Source organism: Sander lucioperca, chromosome 8 (assembly GCF_008315115.2).
Source record: "Sander lucioperca isolate FBNREF2018 chromosome 8, SLUC_FBN_1.2, whole genome shotgun sequence".
In the NCBI taxonomy this organism is placed as follows: domain Eukaryota; kingdom Metazoa; phylum Chordata; class Actinopteri; order Perciformes; family Percidae; genus Sander; species Sander lucioperca.
Genome location: NC_050180.1, coordinates 21677605 through 21704241, shown reverse-complemented (window position 1 = coordinate 21704241; position 26637 = coordinate 21677605). Strand labels below are relative to the sequence as shown.

The 26637-nt window shown below is 41.0% G+C and overlaps 1 protein-coding gene across 5 annotated transcripts; it reads right to left on the bottom strand.

The window, feature by feature from the left end:
- Positions 1-855: 855 nt before the first annotated feature.
- Positions 856-26637, bottom strand: ppp1r9ala (protein phosphatase 1 regulatory subunit 9A-like A). 5 transcript variants are annotated; one of them, XM_031297579.2, is made up of 20 exons: positions 26425-26623; positions 23887-25910; positions 12580-12712; positions 12135-12255; positions 11226-11330; positions 10748-10883; positions 9640-9798; positions 9439-9492; positions 8661-8890; positions 8279-8375; positions 8056-8182; positions 7722-7873; positions 5893-6208; positions 5745-5802; positions 5586-5657; positions 4919-5120; positions 4300-4344; positions 3231-3347; positions 2350-2535; positions 856-2092 (listed from the first exon to the last, which is right to left on the bottom strand). In XM_031297579.2, the coding sequence occupies exons 2-20, from the start codon at positions 25813-25815 to the stop codon at positions 1934-1936; spliced, it is 4398 nt and encodes a 1465-aa protein (XP_031153439.1). In that variant the 5' UTR covers positions 25816-25910; positions 26425-26623; the 3' UTR covers positions 856-1933. The 5 variants fall into 5 exon arrangements, with proteins under 5 accessions (XP_031153439.1, XP_031153429.1, XP_031153450.1 ...); XM_031297569.2 differs by having other exon boundaries at positions 1844-2092; positions 26515-26637; XM_031297590.2 differs by lacking the exon at positions 4300-4344 and having other exon boundaries at positions 1844-2092.

Genomic DNA, 26637 nt, shown 5'->3' with positions numbered 1-26637 from the left:
ACACTGTATGGCTGTGCAATCTAATTTTCACTAACTACAGTGAATGCGATGTTGAATACCAACATTATTTACTCGAGGGCTTTTAAATAAAATGATTGTTACTGTGGGAATGTTACAGTATGTTTTCCAGCGTGATGCTATTGGATGAAATGCTAGAATAAATTATTGCAAATGATTAAGGGTCTTCCATATCGGCTTCAGACCCCCTGCCCACTGATTTGCACCTGAAAAATGTTCTGATGATTTAAGTGTCAAGGGTAGAATTTATTTTAAAAGTGAATATTACGTTTAATCTAAAGAATCCTGTGAGACTTTGTGTAAAAGCAGCAAAACTAGTTTCACTGCTTATCTGGCAAATTAAGTGACTGAACACAAACTAAATGCTTCCTGACAGAAGCCTTGCATAATCCATTAATGATTACTGAGGGACAAGACAATCATACAATGTTAACAGAACAATAGAACAGCCCTGCAATCAAAACAACCTCACTTAATAATGCCCAGTTTCTTTAGTTGTTGGTCTGTTGACTCAGGTCTTTGGTGAGACTACATACAGTACGTTATATGGACGAGCAAACGTATGAAAAAAGCCTGGCAGTATAATGCAGTCCAAAACACCACAAGCTACAGCCTAAAAAAATCAAGTGTTAAACAATTAAAATTAAGTAGTTTAATAAAACTAATATTTATTACAGGACTACTTTATAGGAATGTGTTGTTTCATTTCATTTTCCATTTCTCTGGTGTAGTTTTCTTGTCAATATATACAAACCTACCAGTTTGCAGTATCTGGTGCTCACTGTAAATGCAAACTAACTGAAGGAGGGAGGAAGCACACAATACAAACACACCACATAAGGCGAAAATTAGTTTATTGATGCTGTATGTACCAAGAAATGTTTCTCCGATTCAGAAAACATGATTTTCTTGCAGTCCAACATGTCGTATTGTATATAGAACATGGAGTCATGCGTGAGAAGAAGAAAGGAAGCACTTGGGTTTGGCTGTGAACAACTCATCGTTCAGCTTCACATTCATAAACGCCGCTGTGCTCCCGACTCACACAAGTCCTTGTCATAGACACGTGACTGTCTAATGGAGCAGTGAGGTGTACGTGTAGCAGACCTGCATGCTGTGTGTATTTACATGGAGCATCATGGTACCATCTCAGCGACACAGCCAGAGTCAGGGACAGCAGAAGCAGCATTCACCTCGTCCCTACTTGATTTGTTTGTTGCTTTTCATTCAGCAAAAACAACGATCTAGCTATTCTACTTAGTAGAAAAATTTAGATAGTATAAAATGAACAATGGTATTTAAGTAAAAAAAAAAAAAAAAGATATGCAGTTAATAAGCACATGTATAAAACATATTTATACATTTAAACCTTGTCACCCATTGAAGCTTAAAAGACAAATATAGTGCTTTTATCTGAACTGTACAATAACCATTCGTGCAGAAGAGTTGTACATAGAAACAGGCAGGTTAGCAAAAATATAAAATGCTGAAAAAGCAGAATACATTTAACTTCCATTAGGTAAATGTGTGCATGATCTGCAACAACTACATTAAATCTGAAAACAGACTTTAATGTAATTATAGCTTTTAGCTTTTAGTGGTAAAAAATGATTCCTTTTTGGTCACATACCCAAAGAAAATTTGACATTCCCCATCTTTCTGTTAAAATGATTTGAGCTGAAGTTTGTTAGAACAGTGATGAGAAAATCAGGAGCTACAGTATAAACATAAATCACAACTGGCACCTCAGTCGGCACAGGTTATGATCCTGGCAGCCATGTTCGGTGGTTGTTGGTGGTAAAACCGTGTGACATGAACGTCATGACACCAAAAGTATAAAAAAAAAGGGTTGCTCGGGGTTCTGCCAGTGATGAACTTTATGAGCTGCATGAAATCAGAGAACAGAGCTGCTACCTCAGCAGACAGAGTCAGTACTGACTGGAAGTCTCCCGCTGCGTCGGACCTCCTTCTCTCTTTTCTCTCTCTGTTTCTCCAGCTTCTCCTGGGCCTTACGCATTTCCTTCAGCTTTTTCTTGATAGTTGAACGGTCGCTCTGACTTGACACACCGAGTGCCTGATGGAAAAAGGGCACAGATTTAGGGCAAAATAATAATGCTACCATATTCTGGCCACAAGGTGGCAGTAAAAGGCTGACATGGCTTGACTAAATAATGGCTTACTTTGCAACAAAAGAGGCCTTGTATAATAAAAAAAGAAAGTAAAAATAAACAACATAATTATACCATCAATCTTAAACCATCATTCCATTAATATACAGGTAATTCTAAGTTAATTATCATCATCACGCTGATTTTTTTTTTTTTTTTTTACCTTCAACTTGTCACTGTCCAAGTACAAGAGCTGCGGGCCGTCCACTCCCTTAGCTGTGAATTCAGGTGTGTACTGGTCCATATTCATGCCCATCAACCAGTGACAGACTTGTTGATTGGTCCATTCAGAGACAGGCCGGTTCTGCCAATGATACTCTTTTCCTGTAGCTGGTTCATCATCCAAAGTCTACACAAGACACAGATAATACAAATACGTACATTTATTATTTCTATAGGTGGAGAGATTGCAGAATAGCAGTTCCACTTAGTGAGGGCGCGAGGCTAAGGGACCAAATTAAAAAAAAAGTAAAGCCAATGACATATATTCAACAAACAAAAAGAACATGTAGTGAAAGTTCTGTTGAACAAAACTGTGCTCAGTGCACACATTTCCCAAGATAGCACCAAGAACACAAGTGGGCAATGACAGCAAAATACCAATAACATTCTCAGAAGCAGATCTATGTGCGTCTTCATACTGTATGTTTTACTGAGAGAGACTGAGACACTGGAAACTGTAATATCAGAGAATGAGACTGCTGAAACACCACTGAGCAGGCAGCAGAGCAGTCAACAGTCTGTGGTCTGCCAAAGCTTGTAATGAACATTAAGCACTGGTTGACGGTTTAACAGAGGCAAAAGTGCAAACAAACTATTAACATCACAGCTGACTTAAGAAAAGCTAAGCCACAAGACTTGTTTTAACACAAAACAAAATAGCTTAACATACATGCATCTCTATTCTATTTCCTCTGCATTCACGATTTAATCTCAGCTATGAAAGGGGGGAGGCACAAAGAGCATGCTTGAGAATGTCCCCTTTCAGCTGCATCAAGGCGTCCCACACAGCTTTTGTGACTGTGCAACAAGGAGAGCACTCACCTCGCTGGAAGAGAAGATTAAAGTGTGTGAGCGCCCAGACAGATTGGGTTCAGCAACTAACCCAGAGATGTCTGAACTGGGACTGGCAGGGCTAGAATCATCTATGACTGAAAAACTCTGGAACAAGTGGAAACAAGGAACGCATTTACTAAAGCAACACATCACCAAACAACAGTTCTTCACTTGGAGAAGCAAACAAATACAACACTACAGGTGTGATGGACGGGTAGTGCAGTGCTGTTTCCATAATGACAGAAATTATTATGGTTAATCATTGAAACTATGATTACAGTGGCAGCAATCCAGGTTATTGATTTGAGCAATGAGTGACTGATCTTCAACATGTGAAAGGAAGGGAGAAGATCAAGGATCTACTATGTAGCACAAAAAAAAAAAAAATCAAGGTGATCAAAACTAATCCACCACCAAAACTACATCAACAACCTCTAAACTACAACTAGCCATACTACTTCTAATGAAAAACACAAACAAATTCAGGTATGGGGTAATGTTTTTCATTTAGTTGAGTAGGTGCTATGAGATTAACTATTTGATTCATCAACTGATCTTTTTTTAATGCAGTCTAAAAGTTAAACTGGGGCTTCTTTTCAGACACAAATGTGGGTTAAATTTGGAATCAGGGAAATATTACCCAGACCAGCAGGCTATTGCACCAGCTATGTGCAAGTTCATATGCAGTTTAATTTTATTGTAGCATAAGAATAACACTCTAAAAAAACAGGTTGCACAATACAAGTTAGTTCAAACGTAGCAGTTAGTGTTGACGTTACACACAAATCTCCAATCAAACTTCTGATTAGCTGGTGCAACAAGCCCTAGAAACTATTTTTTGGCTTCATCCATTTCCTGTAATACACGCTACGAGGCTTTCTAAATGTGGGTAAAAGGAAAATTAGATGACATTAGTTTACCACATACCCAGTTAAAAAAGAAATTATTCATAGGATGTGTTGAGGTGAGAAACTACAAATCGCAGAACTCAATATGTTAGTAATGCTCTACTGTGGCATTTAAAATCAAAGGTAAAACAAAGCTGCGTATACTGTACCAAATCTAATGAGCGACTGAATAAAGAGGACCAGGAGAGATTTGTCTGTTTAAAGGAAACATGGTTCAGTGAGATAAATGTCCAGGCAGCAAAGCACTGACAAAAAGTACCATAATGCCAAAACCATAACTTTTCCCTTAGCAATCATTTTCTTCAGCCCTGTGTCTTCAAGTCATTAAACAGCATCGTGGGAACACCAGCCCGACGCCTGTGTGACAGTTAGCCATGCCTTTCACTGGGTGCATTTGATGTGTCACTATATGCAAACTCATTGGAAAGCCACCAAATCCTTCCCTGCTAGCTCTCTCTAATGGCCAACATATGGATCCAGTTATTGTAGCTTTTGCATCGCGTAGCTTATTTGGAGAACTGGTCAATGACGGCACATGTCTGAAAACTGCCTGCCATTAGGTTTTTACTAGTTTTACTCTTTCAATGAAGATAGAAATATATTATGAGAAGACAGACAAGGACTGTTCTGCAGCTGGCCAAGGGGATCACGTTTGTGACCCCTGCTGATGGCATATCTCAATACTATATAACTAAATATCTTATCAACGTTGTGCTGGATGCTAATACTCTCTCTGTTCAATATTTATGTTCACGTAAAGTTACAAACCTTATTCTTGCGGTCCTGGCTTTGCTCACTGCTGGTCTCAGTTGCAGCGTATGGCAGACTGCTGCTGGAAGAGGAGGGCTCTCTGTCTCTGTCCCTGTCTTTGTCTCCAAACCAGGAGAAGGGCATACAGGTGGGGATGGAAGTCATTGATTCTGCAGGAGACAGGTTCCCTCCAGACTCCTCCAGTAACTCTGCTGATCCCCTGGGCATTGGAGGAATAGGAAGTTATCTACACTCAGGCTTACTCATGTGACAGCTTAATGCATGACGTGTTGCATTTAAAATGAGCCAATAAGTAATGACCATCAGATTTAAGAGGAAAAACTATATTAAGATTCGGCAATAAGAAAGTAAAAAGCTGGCCTTGTGTAGCTCAATATTTACACTCACAAAGTAACAGATTCAGTAATACTGCAGTTAAGGTCTCTATGGAGTTCAGCCATTTACTGTACCCAAGCCTTTGTTTGTTTGAGTAACGTGTGTTTCCATTAACATTCCAATTTAAAAAAAAAAATATTTTGCCAACTATCTGTAGTTGTAACACTAACAGCAACATGGGTAGCAATGAATAACCCCAAAAAATGTTTTACAAAACATGAAAAAGAACCACAACAGATCTTTGGAATATTTCTTACCTTTGAATTGATTTAAATACAGTTGAATGTACCTGCTGTCCAAAGATGATCTCATCGCCTCCTTGTCGTGTTTTTTTCCTTTGCCACCTGACTTCCGGAGGCCTCTGTTGATGACCAGTAACATTTTTTTCATTGGTGCAAAAATTATGGTAATTTGGAAACAAATGACAGTGATCACTATGGAGACTTACCCAAAGTCTGGAAATCGTCTTTTAGGTTTTCCTGCTGATGAGGCCTCATTTAGCTCCTCTGAAATGAAACGATAAGCAGGCTCAATGCCTGAAGACAATGCAACAGAAAGTATTGCTATTGCAGCCATCACATTTTGGTCTTGCATACCTTTGCTCTTTCCTTTTGATTCCCTCTTCTTGACATTGTGCATGAATCCAGAGGGGGAATGTGGCGACGAGGTGTCTTTTGGAAGGGAAAAAGAAGGACTTCCGCTGCTTTCAACACTGTCTCCCTGTGATAGTGACAAAGATGGGCTGCTGGAGAGCTCTGCCTGACTCCTGGATCCAGCTTTAGTCTCTCCTGGATCATCTTTCTGTCCATTCCCAGGATAGCAGACAGGCACTGGGAGGGACAGGCTCTCCTGGATCGACCTCCTCCTCCTGGGAGATTCCTGCTCCTCCTGCTCCTCCTCTTCTTCAGTTTCCTGAGGGGACAAAGCTTATTATTTACAAGGACAATGCAAGGAAGAGGGGATAAAAGCTTATTATAACAGAAAACTCTGCTCTTCAGTTCAGATTGGCTGAGTCATGTACAGACACATAAAAGGTGCATTACTGTTTTGTAAAAGCAAAAAGACACTCAATGAGGTTCCCTACTGTATTTTAGAACAGCTGTTGAGTATCTTAAGGCATTTCTGTTTTTTTAGGGAAAGTGCTGCACAGCAGTGAAGTTTTTCTACATTTTGCTTCAACATAGCAAGAAGACAGATTAGCCACAGAATAAATGACACTAAAATTGTCAGCTACTGTCCCTGCATAAAATCCCACATTTTTAACTGTGATGGGTCAACTCATATACACAAAGTTAAATATTACTCTAGTTAAAGCGTAACTCTCACCAAAATGCAACCTAGGGTCTTTTTGTGAATATACCAGAGTCAAACTTTCGTTTAAAAGCATAATTTGGACGGAAACGGCCACTTTTAAGATTTACCGTATTCTCGTTTTCGGTCAAATTTGAATTTGGCCAAATTGGCCTTTTGAATGGGATCGCTAGGGGCACTACTATGATCGCATCAAAATCGCTATTTTTAAAACACTAAGAAGGCTCGACACAACGTGAAACTTTGCTCTAAGTATCACCAGGGGCTCTACACATGAACTCCAGCATTGAGAACATTGTTTGTGTACACCGAGTGTACTAAAAAGAAAGGTTTTGAGCAACTCACTTTAGCAGTTGTTGTTTACGCTATCCGCCATCTTGTCAGTCAAAAATAGTCGATCTCCGAATGCAATGTAAGAGGGAGGAGAGTAAAGATGGAAAGCTCCTAAAGCTTAGTTCCATATAAATGCACGGATAATTTGTTGTTTTGTCGTTAGTGAAAAACAATATTGACCTTGTAGTTGAAAAAAGATCCTCGTATAAGAATGACATTTCCACCTATGGAGTCCGTTCATTCGCATTCGGAGATCGACTCTTTTTGACTGAAGATGGCGGATAGCGTAAACAACAACTGCTAAAGTGAGCCGTTCAAAACCTTTTTTAGTAAACTGTGTACACAATGTTCTCAATGCTGGAGTTCATGTGTAGAGACCCTGGCGATACTTCGAGCAAAGTTTCATGTTGTGTCAAGCCTTCTTAGTGTAAAAATAGTGATTTTGATGCTATCATAGTAGTGCCCCTAGCACTCCCATTCAAAAGGCCATTTGACCAAAAACAAAACGAAAATTTGAATCGGGTACATTCACAAAAAGACCCTAGGTTGCATTTTGGCGAGAGTTACGCTTTAATAAGTGCTCTGCTTCTTCTATAAAAGGGAGACCTAGGGTGTTTTGTCACCATTAGTTTTACATCCAAGATTTTGAGCACAACATGCCTTGATGGGGTTCCAGGTTTCATGTCATACCTTACATATGGCGTCAGGTGGCTGACTGTTCAATCCAATTATATGCTCATACAACATAGCAAAGTATCACTATCAGCTGTTCCTGGCTGACCTGAGAGTGACTTGAAGCCACAGCGAGGCTCTCCTTCAGTTTGTTCCGAGATGGAGGCTGACGTTTGGCCTTCTGAGCAAGCAAGCCTTTTGCTCTGTGTGCACTGGTGTCCAAGCGCTCAGTCTCAGGGACCAACTCACTCCAGCCTTGTTCTACACAGTAGAAAAAAACAAATACCAAATAAGTCATAAGACACTGTGCACAGTTTAAATTATTTACCATGCTCACAGGAGTTTATGATGTGTGCTTGTCAATGTTTTACGGATCACACATTAAAAGTGTGACGTGTGTACTTCCATTTTAAATACAATTAAATTCTTGTAACCCTTTGTACCCAGTAGCGAGTCAACAGATTGTGTGTTGGTGACTGGGTCTTGGCCAATTAATCTCTTATCTGCTGCTGAGTCCAGACCACTCTGACGCTCCACATCTGAGGCCCCTCTGGACTCCAGGACAGCTATCTGTGGACAAAACAACATTTGGGCTTGTTTCAGTGTCTCTAGCAAGTCTGCTGTGGTGTACTGTATAAGCATTTCTTTTTCAAGCTGGGGTCTTACCCTGTTCTGCAAGCTCTCCAGCTGCTCCCTGTAACACTTGTCTTTTTCATCTAGAATTTTTTTCAGCTCCTCCTCTTTCTTCACAAAGTCTATTTCTCTGGGGAGGAAACATGAAATGTGGTTTCCCATCAGTACTAGCTTGTAAACACGTTCTATTTTTCGTGATTATCACTAAACCACTTATTTTTAAAAATTACAAAATGGAAAATCAGAGCTTATACCTTGGTTTAACAATTAATATCGATGTAAAGTATTTTATTTGGTCAACATTTGTTGTTTTCAAATGTGTTGTATGAATACATTTACTTGAGTAAACCATTGAATCTAACAGCATTGAGCCCTCCAACAGTGTGCATGGTTGTGTAACTCCAGACAAACTCACTTCTGCTGGTAGTCCTTGAGCAGTTTTTTGGCCTTGTTGTACTTCTTGTCCAGGGTCTCATGCTGGGCCTGAGACTCGACTAATTGTTCATTCACAGTCTTACACAGACCCTGGGCTTCCAGCCAGTAACTCTCCAACTTCAGGATTTTGTCGTTGCGGTCCTCAATCTTTTGCTCCAGTGCAGACTCCCTGGCTTCCCACAATGATCTGTCCTCCTCAGATGCCCTTAACTGTACAGAGATGGTGACATGTTACTAAGGTGGGCCACTGGCCTTGGACAGTCTTGTGGTGTTACTTGTAGTATTAAATAGTAATTTAAAAGAACTAGGTCTCACATTTTGTCTGGCCCTGGTTTCTTCAACAACCTACTGTAAATGCATCAATATTTCACATCCTACAACAGAATTTAAGTGTACAGCCTACCAAGAGGCTATCAAAGCTAATTTTCAATAAGGATCCTAGAAATAATCATCACTGTTCAGAAGCAAAAAGGCTGCTAAGAAACCAAAATTTTCAAAAAAACAAGGAGGTCCCATATATACAGTATAATTACTGATGGAAGAATTAAAAAATAATAAAGTTTATGAAAATCTATTTTCTGTTTTGGTTTTAATACAATGGTAAAATAATTAATTAATTCAAGTGAATGAGAAAACGTGACCAAACTTTTGACTGGTACTGTATGTATTTCTCTTGTGTTTTATGTGAATATGTTGAATATCTTAAACAAAAAAAAAAAAAAAAAAAAAAAAAAAGAAGAATTTCATCTTCATCATACCTTTTCCTTTAGTTGATTTATTTCAGCTGCAGCAACGCTGTGCTTGAGCTGCAACTAAGGAACAAAAACAAGAAAACAAAAGATTTGGTTACATCCATTACTGTATGTTATTAATAATCGTCTGTTGTATACATAAAAATACTGAAACTTAGATACACATTTTAAATCACACAAGACTGAAAGTCATGGTGATGGTGATACCTCTTTGAACTTGAAGACCATCTGAGAGCTGTCCATGTTGCTCGGCATAAATAAAGCCTCTGAATCAGGCAGCTGAAACAGCTCTACGTTCTGCCCTGGAGAGAAATTAGAGCATAGAATCCTCTCATCCACTCCGTCCTCCTCCTCATAGCGCTCCTCCTGAAATATGACATCACACATGGCATTACATATTGCAAACACTGACACACCCTGTATGCCCAGGAACATGCTCAGCATGTGTCAACAACACTCCCAGTGGCATAGTTTACCATAGTCTGAAGGGAACATTGTAATCAATGCATCATAACCAAACATTGGTGGGCTGGTTCATGGAGAGACACTGCAGGAGTTTGGCTACACATGTCTGTAGCATGTCTGCAGCATCGAACACATTAACATGAACAATATTCTTAGTGGATAACAAGACTACTAACACACCAACACACAATTTGCATAACTACACAGCCACTCAAAATGGTGTCCACTTCCTCACTAAAAGTTATGCAACATTCTTTTTAAATCTTTGTCTGCTCCAGTGAATCCCTCAAATATCCTCTGTCCAGTCTCTCTATGTAAAAAAACAGGAGCTTGGGGCTGCTTGAATTTCAGAAAGCAAACATTTCACAACTCTGGCAGACAGGCGGCGGTTGACTGAACACATTCCAACACAGCAGACTGGTGACACATGGCTTTCTCACAGCCAGCTGCTCATTTCCTGGTTGAGCTGAGCGGGATTGGACTAGGTGTGGCAAAGGGGCTAATGCCGTGTTCATGTTATGTCGGAGTAATCGCAATTATGAGTATCCGACTTGTAAATAGCGTTCACATCAACATCCAAATTGTAATTATGACTGGGAAACTCAGATTTCTCTCGAATCTCGGGTATTAGACGGGCACTTAATCATAAGTACTGGAAAACCACACTACATATACATACATACATGCATACATACATAGTTTAGTTTCAGTTTTTCAGAATTATTTAGTTTTTATATATTTAGTTTTGGTTTGTTTTTGTCAGGGCCAGATATAATGTCTCAGAAGCTTGTAGCTACATATACAAAACACACTGTTGGAGAACTGTACAGAAATGGCCATAATGACTCACCTCCTCTGTAGAGTGTTCATAGGGGTCATCCAGGTGTTGTTGCTCTTGCTGTTGGTTCTTCTCCTGCTCTAGTGTCTCACTTATGAGGCGGGCTACCTCACTTTGCGTACCTGGCTTCTCCCGTCCAATCAGGAAGCTGTTTTTTAGAATGCAATGTGTTATTGGCCCATTTAATGGGATAGTTTGCATGTTGCCTGAATATACCTCACTGCAGCTTCTGTCCTGTCTTACTTGCTATAGGTAAATGCAAATTTTGAGATGCAGTTTTGGCCCGACCACATCATGTGTGGGTGTTTCATTCAAAATCATTAACATGCCACAATACTTTGCCTATTTCCCTTAAATAAACAAAAAACAATACTCATTCATGGCCTCTGGAGTCTCAGGAGATTGAAAGACTGTTGACCATTTATTTCTAATTGTGAGAACGCTTGCCACCAACAAGAGAAGAAGTTGAGGAGATGGGCTTTGAGCTGACCTCACTGTGCCTTTGGTGTTCTTCAGGACTGTTGCAGCAAACAGTTGGGTGACACCCACCAGACTGATACCATCCACCTCCACTATCTGGTCATTCACCTGTATGCTAGAGACAAAAAAAAAATACAGTAGCCTCAATGCAGCTGGCAATAAAGCAAATCTAAAAATGCCTGGGAAACAGAAGTATCAACCACTTTTTTAGCTTCCTTGTCCAGTTATAAATACATCTGGTTGTTGGTGTCTTGTGTGTCACTGGGCCCTGAGGGATATGAGCAATTCCTAGAGTGTGACATTAAAAACAGTTGTGGTGGTGCAGTGTAGAGTGAGTGTGTACCATGCTTCTGTTGTATACAAAACATTATCAGGGATTTTTGTAACGAGACTTTAATGTGGGGTTGTGCAAAAAGCAGGTTTCAGTGCTCTAACTCAGTGGTTCCCAACCTTTTTTCCTTGGTGCCCCTCCTACTTATGTCTAAGAAAAGTTGAGCCCCCCCTGAAACCGAAGTTAAGGTAACTCTCGAGATAGAGCCTTACTTTCTTTTTTGATATAGAGGAGTTATCAGCACTTGTACATTTCTCCGCCATGTTTCATTCATAAAATAGTGATGCCGTGGCGGCAGGACAAACAAGGATGATAGTAGCTAGCAGCTGACCTGATGACAGCAAGGGCCACAGGTTAAGAGGTCCCGGAGGTTTGGCCTACTAAGTAGCCTGCCTACAATTTTAAGCGAGAACAAAAATATATAGTTTCTATACAGACTTTTGTATTAATTATATATTCTAGTGTATTATCCTAATTTGTTTAACATGTGCACATTTTTTTTTACCTCAACCTCAAACCAGATAAAGACTTGCGCCCCCCCTGTGATCTTTGCCGCCCCCCAGGTTGGGAATCACTGCTCTAACTCACCGTCCGTCGTTCTCAGCTGCTCCTCGCTCTGTTATGGTTTTCACAAAAATTCCCAGCTTCTCAAGACCCTGGTCAGCTCCCACTCCCATTCCTATAATACTGATGCCAAGTCCATTGTCTCCTGAATGCAAAAAAATATGTTAAAGGGTGGGCAGATAGAACTACGAACAAATAGGCTCAATTCCACATGCTTAAGCCGTTGACACTCCGACATATAAAGATTACATATAAGGATTAAGAACAGTAACTGTGTAGATTATACAATTTAAAAGCATTTGTCACAGCCCTTAATTCTTTAAATACACAAAGTCATTACTGTTTGCCTTTGTAGGGCTGTGCTTTACGTGCAGCTAGGTGAAAACAGGTTTCCCCTTTATGAAATGTTTCTCACTGGTTGCTTAGGATGTACATGTAGGAATGCACCTTCAGTGTTTACTAAACTCACCTTTCTCAATCTCCACAGGGAACACATCCATCTTCTCCACTCTCTTCTCCAGCTCATACTCTGCAGACGCTGCGACTGGATCCACATCATCGTTGCGCCGGTCATATTCCTCATTGGAGAAGGTACTGAAGACCTGTGTTGGTCAAAATATCAAGTGCATGGCTTTAGTATACCACCTTCTACTGTATGTCTTTACCAAGTAGTTAAGCATCAGACATACTTATGTTGAGGGGTATCTACAGGATCTGCGCAGAGAGAGGCAAATTATTTTCACTTTTGAGTTCTTCATTATCTTCACAGGCAGAACAAGGACACATTTTTCATTTGAGAGAAATAGCATTGGGGAGGGAGAATTACACTCCATACTTTGGAACATTACTAGGGAAATTAAAGCGTAAGCGTTACTGAGTGATCTTTAGTTATCTAACTGTAATGACTGCACTGTCAACTCTTGGGTGATCTTTTGCGTCTTTAATGAAAGATTCATCAATTACATTTTTGAACAGATGTAAATCAAGTGTCAATGACACTAAAGCAGAAGATGCATTCCCAAGACATACTCATGAGAGAGTTTTATCAGAGTTTTAAGAAGTTGTTAACTTTGCAGGCAGAACCCGCAACGCTGTTGGTTGTGTCCCAGAGGCCGTTTCTGGTTGGAATTATAAAGCACATACACACAGTACAGCAGAACATGAGCAGCGTGGAAAGTAGGGCACAGCTGGGGAGAGTTGAGCAGTGGATGTAGCAAAGATCAATGTTCGGAGGCGAGTTGTCAGCAGCACAGTAAAAAGAAATATAATAAAGAGCAATACAAGGAAAAACGTACTCCCTTACCCTTCAATCACCGGGCATTACCCAGTACTCAACACCAGCCTTAAGGGTTATTACATACAACAACACTAAGTGTTATTTACCTTGAATAGCACAGATACTACCAAACAGAAATGGTATTTGTAATCCACTCAGAAAAACACTCCCGGGGTCAAGCTAAAGTGAGAATTACAATTTTCAGCATGAAATGGGATGCCCATCTGTAGTGACTCAGTTATTACTACAATGTAATAAGAGTAGATACAGTTCATGCGGTGTTGAGACAAAAATAGCACCAGGGCTGCAGCAAACAATTATTTTAATTACTGATTATTCTGCCGATTCAACAAAAATACAGAAAATAGTGAAAAAAATGTCAATCGCAGACTCATTGTTTCCCAAAGGTCAAGGTGGCAAATCACAAAGATTGTTAACTTAAAGTGCTCATATTATGCTTTTTGCCTTTTTCCCTTTCCTTTATTGTGTTATATATCTTTTTGTGCACGTTATAGGTTTACAAAGTGAAAAAGCCCAAAGTCCACCCCAAAGGGACTTACCATCTCCAACAGAAAAAAACTGTTCACAAACTGCTCCAAACAGCTCTATTGTAGTTCAGCCTTTACTTCCGTGACAAACGTGCTTCACTTTGTAACACACGTTATAATGCTCGCCTAGCTGCTAGTGTGGCACGCCCTCATACTCTGCTTCTGACTGGCTAGTTGTCCTTAGCTAGCTACTGCGCATGTGCGACTCCCAACAAAGACTGAATAGAAGTAAGATGCCTCACTATGTAGCTAAAACAGAGAGCTCAACACACAGGGTGAAAAGAGGAGCTGCAGCAATGTGTAGTACAACAAAAATATGGTGTTTTTTGAAAATTAAACCATGTAAACCATATATGTCTGATATAACCTCTAAATACAATTATAAACCTGAAAATTAGCATAATATGAGCACTTTAACAACATAAAGGAATAAGAAAACCAACAAATCAAACCACTGTGAATTCTTTTTGCTGAGCTTTCCTTAGGATGTGCCATTTCTGTGTCTGTAGCTTTAAATGCTATTGAGGAGGAGAGAGAGAGAGAGGGGCAAGGTGGAGGGTGGGGGTGCTTCGCATGTTTTCAAGCCATGATGTCTCTCTCTTTCTCATGGGCGGGCCAAATTCTCTGGGCGGGCAAAGCAGAGAAAGGGGAGGTAACCTTGCCCCTTATGACCTCATAAGGAGCAAGATTCCAGATCAGCCCATCTGAGCTTTCATTTTCTCAAAGGCAGAGCAGGATACCCAGAGCTTGGTTTACATCTATTGTCATTTCTAGCCACTGGGGGACCATAGGCAGGCTGGGGAACTCATATTAATGTTAAAAAACCTCATGAAGTGAAATGTTCATGCCATGGGACCTTTAAACGATTATTTGTTAGCATTACTAGTTGTACTAGTTGTTGTAGCTCTAGTTAGGCTCTTGTTCATTGGATCTAACATTGTCCTAATAGAACAGGGAGAGAAGAACCAGAGAGCTCAATTATGAGAGACTAGTTTATAGATATAAAGCATTGTTAAAAAGTAAATTGGAGTTTGGCAGACACCATCACGGGCTAATGCCTCACTATGGGGATGAACCCAACAGTGTAACATAAACCCCCTGCTTGGTCATCATTAGTTAGGTTGCGGCAGGATGCTGGCATCAGTGTCCAGGTGGTGCAGACTGAGTTAATAACTAAAATAGAAGAGTTACCTTTTGGAAATTAAACAGAGGAAAGTGGGAAGACATAGGAAAGGATATGAGCCGCAGGTAGAACAAATGAATAAAAGGAAAGAATTAGTAGTCTTCCTATTGAACTCTTGCTAAGCTTCATTCCATTGAATATTTTTTATGAATGGCCTAAAAGAGAAATATATTAAAAAGATTTAAGCCTCAAGCGTCACCCTCTCCTGCTCCATCCCGCTCTGGTAACGGTCAAATCACAAGTTTAAAGCATGCCCAAGCCCAACCCAGAATGCATCTTGAATTTGCACAATCAAATGATTCACTAAGCATGTTATTTAGAGCCTAATAAACTCTACAGCAAAGGACCACAAGTACAGCTGTATACAGTCTTAATGAACACCAAAAGACACAGATATGGGCTTAGATGCAAACATTGACCATTCAGGTGTGTTGAATTCTAGTGTGCAACCGTGGCTAACCCTGTGACAAATGTTTGAGTTGTGCTCCCATGATATAGAAAGTGCAACCCAGGTAGTGGATAATACAATAAAAAAACAATCTAACGACAAGTGGTGACAGATAGATAAGATTACAGGACTGATTGAGACATTTGCCTTGAGTATGTACAGTATGTCATAATAAGGTAGGCCTAAACAATTCCAATCTGGGCAAGAGTCTGAGGTCTTGATCCTGCAGCGTGTTAAGACTTGGAATCAACCACAAACAATCTCCATTTCCCTCTGTCTGTCTGTCTCCTCACTATGTAGCCTTTGTACATCAGCCCAAAAGAGTGCAGAATGCCTCACTGAGCACTCTGTTCAATTTGTTAGTGAATTACTACAACTATTTCTGTTCTACAACATCCTGATTTTTGAACACATTTATCCAAGTGGAATCATATTGTGTTATCTTGGAAACAAGACGTGCATGTACTGATTTGGTACACCTGCAGGTACCTCTCTCATGTTGCCTCCCAAACCAAATGAAACAAGATTCGAAACTTGAGGATTATGCACACTACTGCAGCTCTGTGGTACAGGCAGGAATGCTATTCATGGGGCCTCGACCCTCCATTAACTGAAGGGAGTCCTCCTCTGTCTGAATCCTCATCCTTCCTCACTTATTGCCATAGGTTTATAATCTATGATCCATATATTGTGGTAGATATGCGTTATCTTTATCACACAAAAGCGAGGCCAGTGCACATAGCACTAAAGAACACTGAAAACGTTTTTAAATATCCAACAAGCTACTTGAGAATTTTTTTTCCTGCTTGCATCTTGAGACTTATTTTGCATGTCTCTGAACAACAAGCTTGAAAGCACTTCTATAAATAGGACTGACAAAGCTTATCAACTTCTAATTTAGACAGTTAAAAATGGATTTACAGAACAGAGCAGACAGAAATTTCATTAAGGATGAAAGATGCTTTTTAGTTTAGTGTGCATCCTTAGCCCCGGCATTAGCTGAGCAGCAGCAGTCAGCTTGGCTTACCCCCCCCCCCCTTCATCCCCACGACTCCAAAGTCTGACTTTCCTGTTGCCATGGACTATCAGGCCTTCTTTGAATAATGTTCTGCTCTTTGCTGGAACCTAATCACTCAACCACTGTTTTCTCTGCAAGAAAGACAGAAATCAATCTCTTTATTTGCCTCTCCCTCACAAACAAGCCTTACACACAGCTCACTATTATCATTGTCTCTAGTTATCAGACAAAACCAGTGCCATTTTCCTTTACTGTTAAGCACATGCCCAGTCCACCATCAGCTTAAACCAAAACACTCAACTACTGATCAGGCAGACTGACCCCAACAAGAATGAGAGACCAAAGAAGAACTAACCATTTCTCCTCAAGTTTATACAAAACAAGGTATTTAACATGTTCTTTTAATGCCAATTTCTCCCCCTAAAGTATTACTGCGGTCACTGAGGTTTTGATGTGGGTCAACTGACAGCTAGGCCAACTTCATATTTTCATTTTCTCCAACATATTAGCTCCCAGCAGTATGTGTGGGCTTTTCATCCATCTTCAACAACTACAGTGGTCTGTCCTCTCTACGTGTGCTCACATGCACAGATGTACCACATGCCCACACCCAAACTGAAACCCTTCCCATCTTTCCCTTATTCCCCTCTCTAAAACAGAATACCAATGTGGGAAATGAGTCAGCAGCTGCGAGGAAAGGCAATTCAGAGAAATCTCTTGCCAGTGCAAAACGAGGGCTGACCACTGGATTGGGGAGCTCCTAATGTAAGCAGTGCGCGGGCCTACAAAAAGACAACAAATCAAAACATGCTGTGCGAGCGAGCTGGGGCAGGGGTGGCGGTCTGGCGCAGATCATAGAGTAATTAGGGAAGAAGGCATGGGGCCCAATTTTTAGATCCTGTGTCAATTTATGTAGTGTAGGACTTCCTGTAAGCATGCTCTTGGAATCATTAACACTTTGTTAAGTTCAAAATCATAAACTGTAACTGAATGTTTTATGTGTTAATGTATGACCTACAGCAGGAGGAAGTGGAGTCCAGGAAGAGCAGTAGTACCATAATGGAATCATATTTTCCAAAGGACTGCAAACAAAAACAGGTTGAACAGGTTTTTATATATATATATATATATATATATATAGCCCATAAAAACTACTCTCGTCCTGTAAGGGTTGCTGAAAACTTTAACACACAATTACTGTTAACTTTCAGTGAAAACGCACAGCATCTGCTAATGTGTATGTCTGTAATCAACACATAATGAAAGAGTTTAAGGCAATCACAATCAGCCCAAGACTCATCCCATGCCAAGTTGTTTAATGAACAGTATTGAGCTGACTGCATTAGTATTCCATCCTGTTTCGTCGGATAGTCACCCACTTGCCCAGGTGGCTGGGGGGAACTCACAATCCCACAAGGGGAGGGCCTGTCTGCTGGTTGGATGAGGGTGGAGTCTTGTCAGACACATTCCTCTGGCCAGCAGAAGACCTATCACAGATAGGAAATGGAAAGCATAACACTATGGGATGGGTTGGCAACAGAGGCCAGAGTCCAAATGTGGAGTATGCCCTTTTTTGCTTTTCACTAATCACATGAAACACAGATAGAAGAGTAGAGGATTCTGTCGTGCTGTAATTCAATTTTCCAAACTTTCCAGCAATTTGTAAAGAAGCGTGGGGGAAAATATTAGTCTACATAATCATCGTGATTCTTACCCTCCATGATTCTCAATTGATTCACAAATGCCAAAAATAGATTTTTGTACGTTGTTGATCGTTAAAGCTTCAGTGTGGAACTTTCTGATATTAATGAATGTCCGTTACATTCAAGCTATTGCCAAATTAGTTGTTACAAAGCTAATTAAGACTATCAGCTCCACACAACTCTCTCTGTATTTCTCAGTATGGCTATGTTCAGAAGATTGTGGCGTCCGGTGACTTTCCCACGCAGAAAGACTGCGCACGAGAAGACTCGAGCGAAGATAATGACCTCTTCTGAAGAGTCCATGTTTTTTTAATACTCCATGTCCTCCTCGGCTACTAGCAACTGCGTGGAGGGGGGGGGGGCGGTGCGCAGTCACAGAAGGCTTGTATCATGTGGACGCGCCGACAGTAGTGTTGTCATTACTTAGAATTCCTCATGGGGGCGACAGAACCTACGCACTATAGCTTTAATTGAATACTTTCAGTTACAGTACTTCCTGTGACTTTGCGAGGGTGGGGCAAAGCAGCAGGTGCAGATCCTGGTTTTAGTCATTTTTATTTCTGTTATGGTAAACTGGTTTTCGACTCCTGTTCCAATGTGCAACATGACACACAAAACCCAAGACAGCCTCTCGAGTTTCACATAACTACACTGAAAATGAGCAGTCTTTGTCCCTAAGCAGATAAAACGCCTACAGCGGGGAGAGTTAATCATTCAAAAACTCTGGGCTTTTTTCCAAACTATAGGGTTTAGAGTTAAAGTGAATTCCAGTATATGCCAACCTGTAAACTGCTAAATAAAAAGTGATCAAAGGTTTAAAAGTCTCACTGGCTAAGGACATGCCTAGACACACTAATATTACAGGCCTGGTTTTTATTTGCAGTTATGGAGGAAACAACCTCCTCACTAGTAACACCAAATATTTATACTGCTCATACAGCCAGAGGGTAGCGCAAACTTCTATACTGACACAGCAGCAATGGGATTGCAGCATTTCTATGCCCTAATAAAGTGGGAGTCTGTCACCATATATGAAGAAGAATCATTTTACAAAGCATAATGTATAAAATAATTGCAGTAATTTCAGCTATTTTCTTTCTAACATTGCACATTTTGAATATTTTTATCACAATGCAAATACATACCAAGTACTTTCAATGCATTTAGCAACCATAAACATCCAATATTTAGCTTGACACAAGACTTTGACTGTTAGGAATTATTGAAACTGTGTGCACTAATCCTGACTGCCTTAGAAAGTCCTCTTCAACCACGTTTGTTTTTCAACCCTGATAAGGGTGATACATGTTGAAACTGCACGTCTCCTTTACTTCACAAAGAGGACCTTTCTTCCACACAGGACACCTCCTCTGTCAAGAAGACTCGAGTTACGAGGGACCTAATCCCGTTGTGAGCCAGAAGCACAAAGCACTTCCTCTCTCCTTGTTAGCTACAACTCAAGTGTGCTCGATCCCAGTGCCAGCTATGACTAGCAGACTGTGGAGAACGATGCAGTGCTAGTGGGAGGCCTTTGTTAGCCAGGCCACAGGTAGAAAGGTTGACTGATCTACATTGGTGTGACTTAACTGGCTAACAGCACGCAAACCGCATACCACATAACCCTGACCCCATAGTTTTAATCCAAGCGCAGGTCATTGTTTTGACAAATCTGTTATTTCCTGCCTGTCCATTGCATGCACTTATTCATGCAATTATATAAAAAGCTAATTGGAAACCTAAAAGAATGCTTGGACATTTTTGGACTTGCTACTTATCTTTACCTTACACTTGTTCATTTGTTGTTGCATACCGATACATCCTTTGCTTTACCCTGGGGATCATTATAGGCGCTCTCACAGCCTGGAGGTTAAAATAGGGACTGGGGAAAAAAAGCTGTCTGAGTTCTTTGAACATAGTGCATACCTAGGCCTGTCGCGATAGTCAATAAATCAATTAATCGCACGATAAAAAAATGAGCTCGATAATTTTTCCGGCCGCGATAATTTCCATTTGCATGCTTGTTTGTTTTCCTTGTCTCTCTCTCTCTCTACCAAAGAGACTGGATGACCACTCTCGGTTCCTTAGCGTAACGAGGAGTGAACCCTCTTGTCAGTCGCATGGTCTTTGTGTGGGGAGGCGGGACTCCTGGCGGAGAGAGAGAGACAGAGAAAACGCTAGTTGTTGGAGCAGGGTTTCCCGCAGCACTTTGCAGTTAAGGCGCCGTCAAAAAGTATATGAGCGATATCCGCCATGTTACTCAGCGTCCTGTTTTCTCCCTTTCATTCCAAAGCACACAGTTGACAACCTGCAGGTGGAGACAGGCTCGGACATACACGCTGCTGTGGACTTGTCAGTCTCGCAAGTTTCAGGAAAGTGGCTGCATGTGTCCGACAATGCACAGAACATTAACCGGTACAAGCCTACAGCTGTCCGCAGATACGAAGTGCGGAAAGTGTGTCAGAGGCTCCCAGACGGTGAACTGAGACTGTTACCTGCTTGTCGGTCAACGATCGGTTATTTAATTTCATTGTGCTTTCTTTTGGAAGGCTGGCTGCCAGAAATCGCCACTTACTAGCTAATTAATTAGTCTGAGGTAAACGATAGCTATCAATAAACAGAAGTGACGTGGTTGCTGGCGTCTGGTGTGTGCGCCAGTGTTTGTGTATGTGTGTGGGGGGTGATATTGGTGTGTGTGGGTATGTGTGGGTGTCGGCCTGTCCCCGCGAAGCTCCGACCTGCAGACAGCAGAGGAGCAGAAGAAAGTAGCTGCACCTTCGCCAAAATGAAGACTGAAAAACAGAAGTATTTTGATACACACATTTACTCGCCATGTGGCAGATAGCCACATAGATATAGATATAATTTATTAATTATATATTATTTAAATTTAATATTTAGTGTTTAATAAATAATTGTTAAATGTAGTACAGAGTCTGTAGTCTATTGCACAAACACTCGACAAATGCTGCAAACATTTGACAGCCAGTACGAATTGCCTGGGAGACCATACGTGTCACAAACGGCAATTCCACAACTGTACAACAGCGTGAAAGACGACATACTAAAGGAGATCAAAGACATATTGTGGATATTTAAAATGTCTTCCAGTTCCAGTGTTAAATATTCTTTAGAAATAAAAGTGTATTGATCTTTGAAAAGGTGTACCTGCATTATTATGCCATTCTCATTATATTAGATGAAAATGGTCTCAGAACGACAATATTATCGTTTATCGCAATAATGTCTGGGACAATTTATCGTCCAGCAAAAATTTTTATCGTGACAGGCCTATGCATACCAACTAATATTTAGTATTAACGGCTTACTACATACTATCAGTCCATCCACTAAGCAGGGTTTGTAATGGGAATGGCGAGGTACAAGGATCATGGACAGTTTGATCATTCCAGTAGATCTTAAACAAGTAGATCAATCACTTAATCAACAGAAAATGTATCTGCAACTACTTTAATAATCAATTAATCATTGAAGTTATTTTTTAAGCATGAATGTTGAACATTACCTAGTTCTAGCTTCGTAGCTATGACAATTTGCTGCTTTCCTATGTGTTATGCGATAGCAAACTGAATATCTTTGAGTTTTGCATTGTTGGTTGGACAAAATAAGTGATTTAAAGACATTACCTTGGCCTTTAACGTTAATGCAATTTTCTGACATTTTATAGCCCAAATGATTACTTGAGAAAATAAAATCGGCAGATTAATTGATTTCGAAAATAATAATGTTGGTTGCAGCCCTAGATTCCCATACTTGCACTGCACACATTATTCAGATACGTTATGAAAAACTGGTACACAGTGTCTTTCATTCAGTCCTGGGGATGTTAATTGATACTAGTTTACATATCAACCATGTGTCAGCTATTTCTGTTTTGCATAAAGTCTCCCTCTCATGGTTATGAGCAGTGTGTGAACTGCAACAGAGAGGTGACACAGTCTAGCATATTGTTGTGAACTATAAAGCTGTGTTTATCTCTGTCATAGCTCCATTTTGGGCGGAGGAGGCGTACTGTTGTTTGTGTCCACTTCAGGTCAGCTTCTGGTCCCCTCTCCCAGGACCCCCTGCCAGGATGGCTGGGATGGGGGGGGGGAGGGGGTCCACACCCTGAGATAACAGTGCATTTTAAGGCCTGGATAAACACTGAGCTATGTGGAATGAATGCACTGGAGTGATTTGTTTTCCCCTGATTTAGCAAAATGTTAGATATGGTGATTGTTGGAATATATATTGTAAAAGATATTCCCTCCACTTCCATCACAACCCTTGAACAAGCACTGGCACTGTTTACAAAACATGATGTGTGGCAATACAAAAAGAGATTACACCAGCTGGAGTACAAAACTGAAGATATATCAAATACGTACTATGGATATCATGATATGAGACTACAGGGAATTTTGTACTGCAAAATGTATTTGTTTAAGGGAGAATAAAACAAATAATTTATTGGTGATGCTAATTGTACACAGACCATTCGGAAAATCCCTAGCCAAGATTAGATAGTAGCACCAGCAGTCATTTTCAAAAACTGTCAAAGTCAAAAATTGTGGACTAATTGTAAATTAGTAGCAGCCCATATACTAACAATACATAATAACCCAACTCTACAAACCCGACTGTAGGACTTCTATCCTCAATGAAGAGATATTAAACCTCTCACTAATAGCCATTATCAACATGAGGGAATTCAGAGAAAATAAACAGAATGTCCCTTTCTGCTTTTCACAAAGATTCATTACATGTTTTTTCCAAAATACTTATAGTTGCTACATTATGTCAGAGGATGCACGCCTCTGGGGCAACTATGGGTTAAGTGTCTTGCTCAGGGACACATTGGTTGATGTATCGCAGTGGGAATTGAACCTAAATCTCCCACACCAAAGGTATGCGTCATATCCACTGCGCCATCACCACCCACAGATTCATATCCTTACAAATTAATGGATAGTAAAAATCAGGAATTCCCCAACTGTAATAAGATAACATAGCCTGGTCTGTAAAAGACATCATATGGGTGAATAAAATCCCTGAATTCCTCAAATCCATGTTGGAGAGAAAGTCCCTCATGAATGCAACACATGATTTACTAAAAGAGGGGAACCACTCTAAATCAGTAAAAAATAGCCATGCAGTGCAGTAACTCAGGGGTGGCAATGACTTTTTACTGTACAGTCTAAAGTTTTACATGTATCTACCTCACTGCTGCCCTCTTTTAGTTGTATTCTTCTGTATTCCTTTTCTCCCTCCTGATCTCTTTGCAGGGTTAATACACCAGGTGATGAGGTTATCAAACTACCTGCCTCCCTGGTCACTAGGATTAAATAAACCATAGTTTACATTTTCTGAACTGGGATGATGATACACAGTGCAAAGCAGCAGCAGTGACGTCAACATGCCCAACAAAATCGTTAATTCTCATCCTCCGCTAATTTGTCTCGTGTCTGCGGGAAAACACCTAGGTCAGGTTGCTGAATCAGTAAGACGGTGGTTTATAATGAGGGTGCTGTGCAATGTGTTTTTAGGTTCTTGAGTTGAGCAGCAACATCGCTGTCAGATGTAAACAACACTAAAATACTAACCTGAATGGGGTCTGTGGAGAACTTGATTTTCCTCTTTGGGGGAGGCTCCTCCTCATCCGACAGACCAGTGGTCTCGTAACAGTCGTTGTAATCCATATACATTTGATCTTCCTCCTCTTCTTCCTCTTCCTCCTCCTCCTCCTCCTCCTCCCTGAGGATCTGGTCTACATCTCTGTCATCCACAAATGCTGCATTCTCAATACCGTACACTACTGGTGAGGCTCTATGCAGGATGCTATGGCCCACCTGCTCCTCCAGCTCACTCTCCTCCTCTGCTACCTCATCATCTTCCTCACAATTATCATCACCATCTTGATTCACAACTGAACTGTCCTCCTGTCTCTCCCTTTTCAACCCAAATCGCTCTTTGTCCTCCAAGACTCTACCTTCATCCACAGTCTCTGCTATCCTTTGTCTCTCTTTTGAGGCATCTCTCGCTAAGACATGATGAGCAGGGTTGCAGTTGTGTTTTTCTGGTGGAGAGGTTCTTTTCAGGTCCGTTAGTAGGCCGTCTTTGGAGCTTTGCTCCTTCTGTTCCTCAAACACATTATCTTCAACGTTCTCATCATCATTCTCCTCACTCTCTGAGGACTCATTCTGAACCACTACCAGTTCTGCCCGTACCACGCCCACCCCTCTGGAGTCCAGTGAGGAGGCCTGGCTGGATGGTTTGTCCCTGGTAGACCTACGTATCACGCTGTCATTACTCCTAGCTTTTTCCGGGTATTTAGCCCTATTGGTGTTCTGAAACCCACCAGCTGATGGAGGAGGCTGCTTCACATCCCCTGGGGGCGGACTATGTGGCTTGCCTTCATCCCCACCAACAGATGTCCTACTAAATCCATCACTGGATGATGAGGAGTGTTTGTAGCCTTGGCTAACTGGGGTTGTTTGCTCTGGTGAGAGGGGTTTGTGAGTGGCATCAGTTGTTGGAGAATTAGATTTGTATGTTGCATTGGTAACTGGAAATGTTGGTTTAACACTCGACCCCAAAAATGTAGGTTTGTTAATGACACACGCCGTCTGGAATGTATTTTTGTTAGTGGCATCAATCACAGTGGTAGAGTTAGTGGCAACTTCAACAGGAGAAGTAGATGTTTGTAAGTTGTCACTTGTTGGGGAGGAAGGCAGTAAGGGTTCAGTGGTACTTCGTTGTTTAGCAGACACAGTTCCTCCTATTCCAGCAGCTGTGTTGTTGTCTCCCGAGTCATTCTCTGCCATGTAATTCTCCAACCTTTTGGACATGGGTCCTGAATTCAATGACACTTTAGACACATGCTTTTTCTCACTATCAGCCTTCTCATCCGGTTGACATTTAACTGTTGATGTAGGAATTTGCTCTGATTTGGCAGTGGTCTCAGAGGATCCTGATACTCTTCTTGAGCTTTTCCCCTCATCAGAGGAACTTCCGAGGGACAAACGATTTACTACTCTGTTTGGAGACTGTTTTTCAGCTGCAGGCTGCTCTTTGATGCCCCTTTCAAAGAGTTTTCTGGTCACAGAAAACTTCTCTGCCAAAGCCACTTTATCAATCTCAACATCTTCCCCCTTGGGTGTTTTATCTAAATTGTGTGATTCTGGGCTTGTGGCACTGCTGAGGTTAACTCTGTGAGTGTTGACTGGAAATTGCAGCTTTGGTGGGGACACTGGGGACACATCAGGCTTTAAAGTCACTTTGCCCTCTTGGCACTCCTGCTGCTGACCATCCATCTGTAGGAATATGTTCTTTATCTTGTTCACTCTGGTCCCAAAAGGCCTACCCCTGGAGTCCTCCCGGGTGTCACTGGAACCATTTGCATATGGGTCGCCGTCGGATTTTGACCCATCAAAAGAGCACTTAATGGCGTGGAAGTCAGACTTATATGCATTTCTATGAGGGGATGCGCTCCTCAGGGTCCTCTCGCCTCCTTTGCTTTCCGCTTTGATCATTTTTGCTTTTGTTTGTGATTGCAGCCTTATTAGAAATGCCGGCGAGGCTTATTTGGAGCACAGTTGTCTCAACTAAACACTCACAGCGAAGTCATCTAATGAGAGAAATGGATAGTAAAATCTGTTAATACAGAGATCAGATACCACTATCTTACCATGGCTTACGTAAGTTATTTAAAATTAGTTAATACATAATTATATCTTTCTGTATGCAAACCAAAATAGCCTGAAAAAGTAAGTAAGAACATGAAACTTAACGTGAACTGTTAGTAGTAAGTTATAAGGTAGCGTTTGTATGCATTCGATGGTTGTATGCCGTTAACGTTAGCTGACGTTAAACCAAAATTGTTTTGAATTGAAAGTAACTTTAGCCAGCTATGTACTTTAATTCTACTAAGTTCAACCGGTTAAACGTTGTTAGTGTTGTTAGTAACGCTAGATCCCAGATAAAAATGCGAAACAAAGTTGAACTTACTGGGCCAACAGTTCAACACAGCCCCGACGTTACTACCTCAGTCTGAACAATTCATTGTGGCATTTCAAGTACGAGCCGTTGAAAATGTTAACTCCGGCTCTGCACACAACACAGCACAAAAGTAAACAACTTACCTCCTACTTGCTTCATCGTGTTAGGCGCCGAAAGATGACCCACAATGTCCCAGTTTTACAGTATCAAACTTGTCCCTTCTTCTTACTCACCGCCATCATTGCCCGCTCCAGCAGCGTTTTCCTGCCTCCTCCTTGTTGCACTTCCAGACCTGTCGCGGGCTGCGCGCGCACACGAATCTGTCTGTGCCGCGCGCCCTGCTGCCAACGAGAACA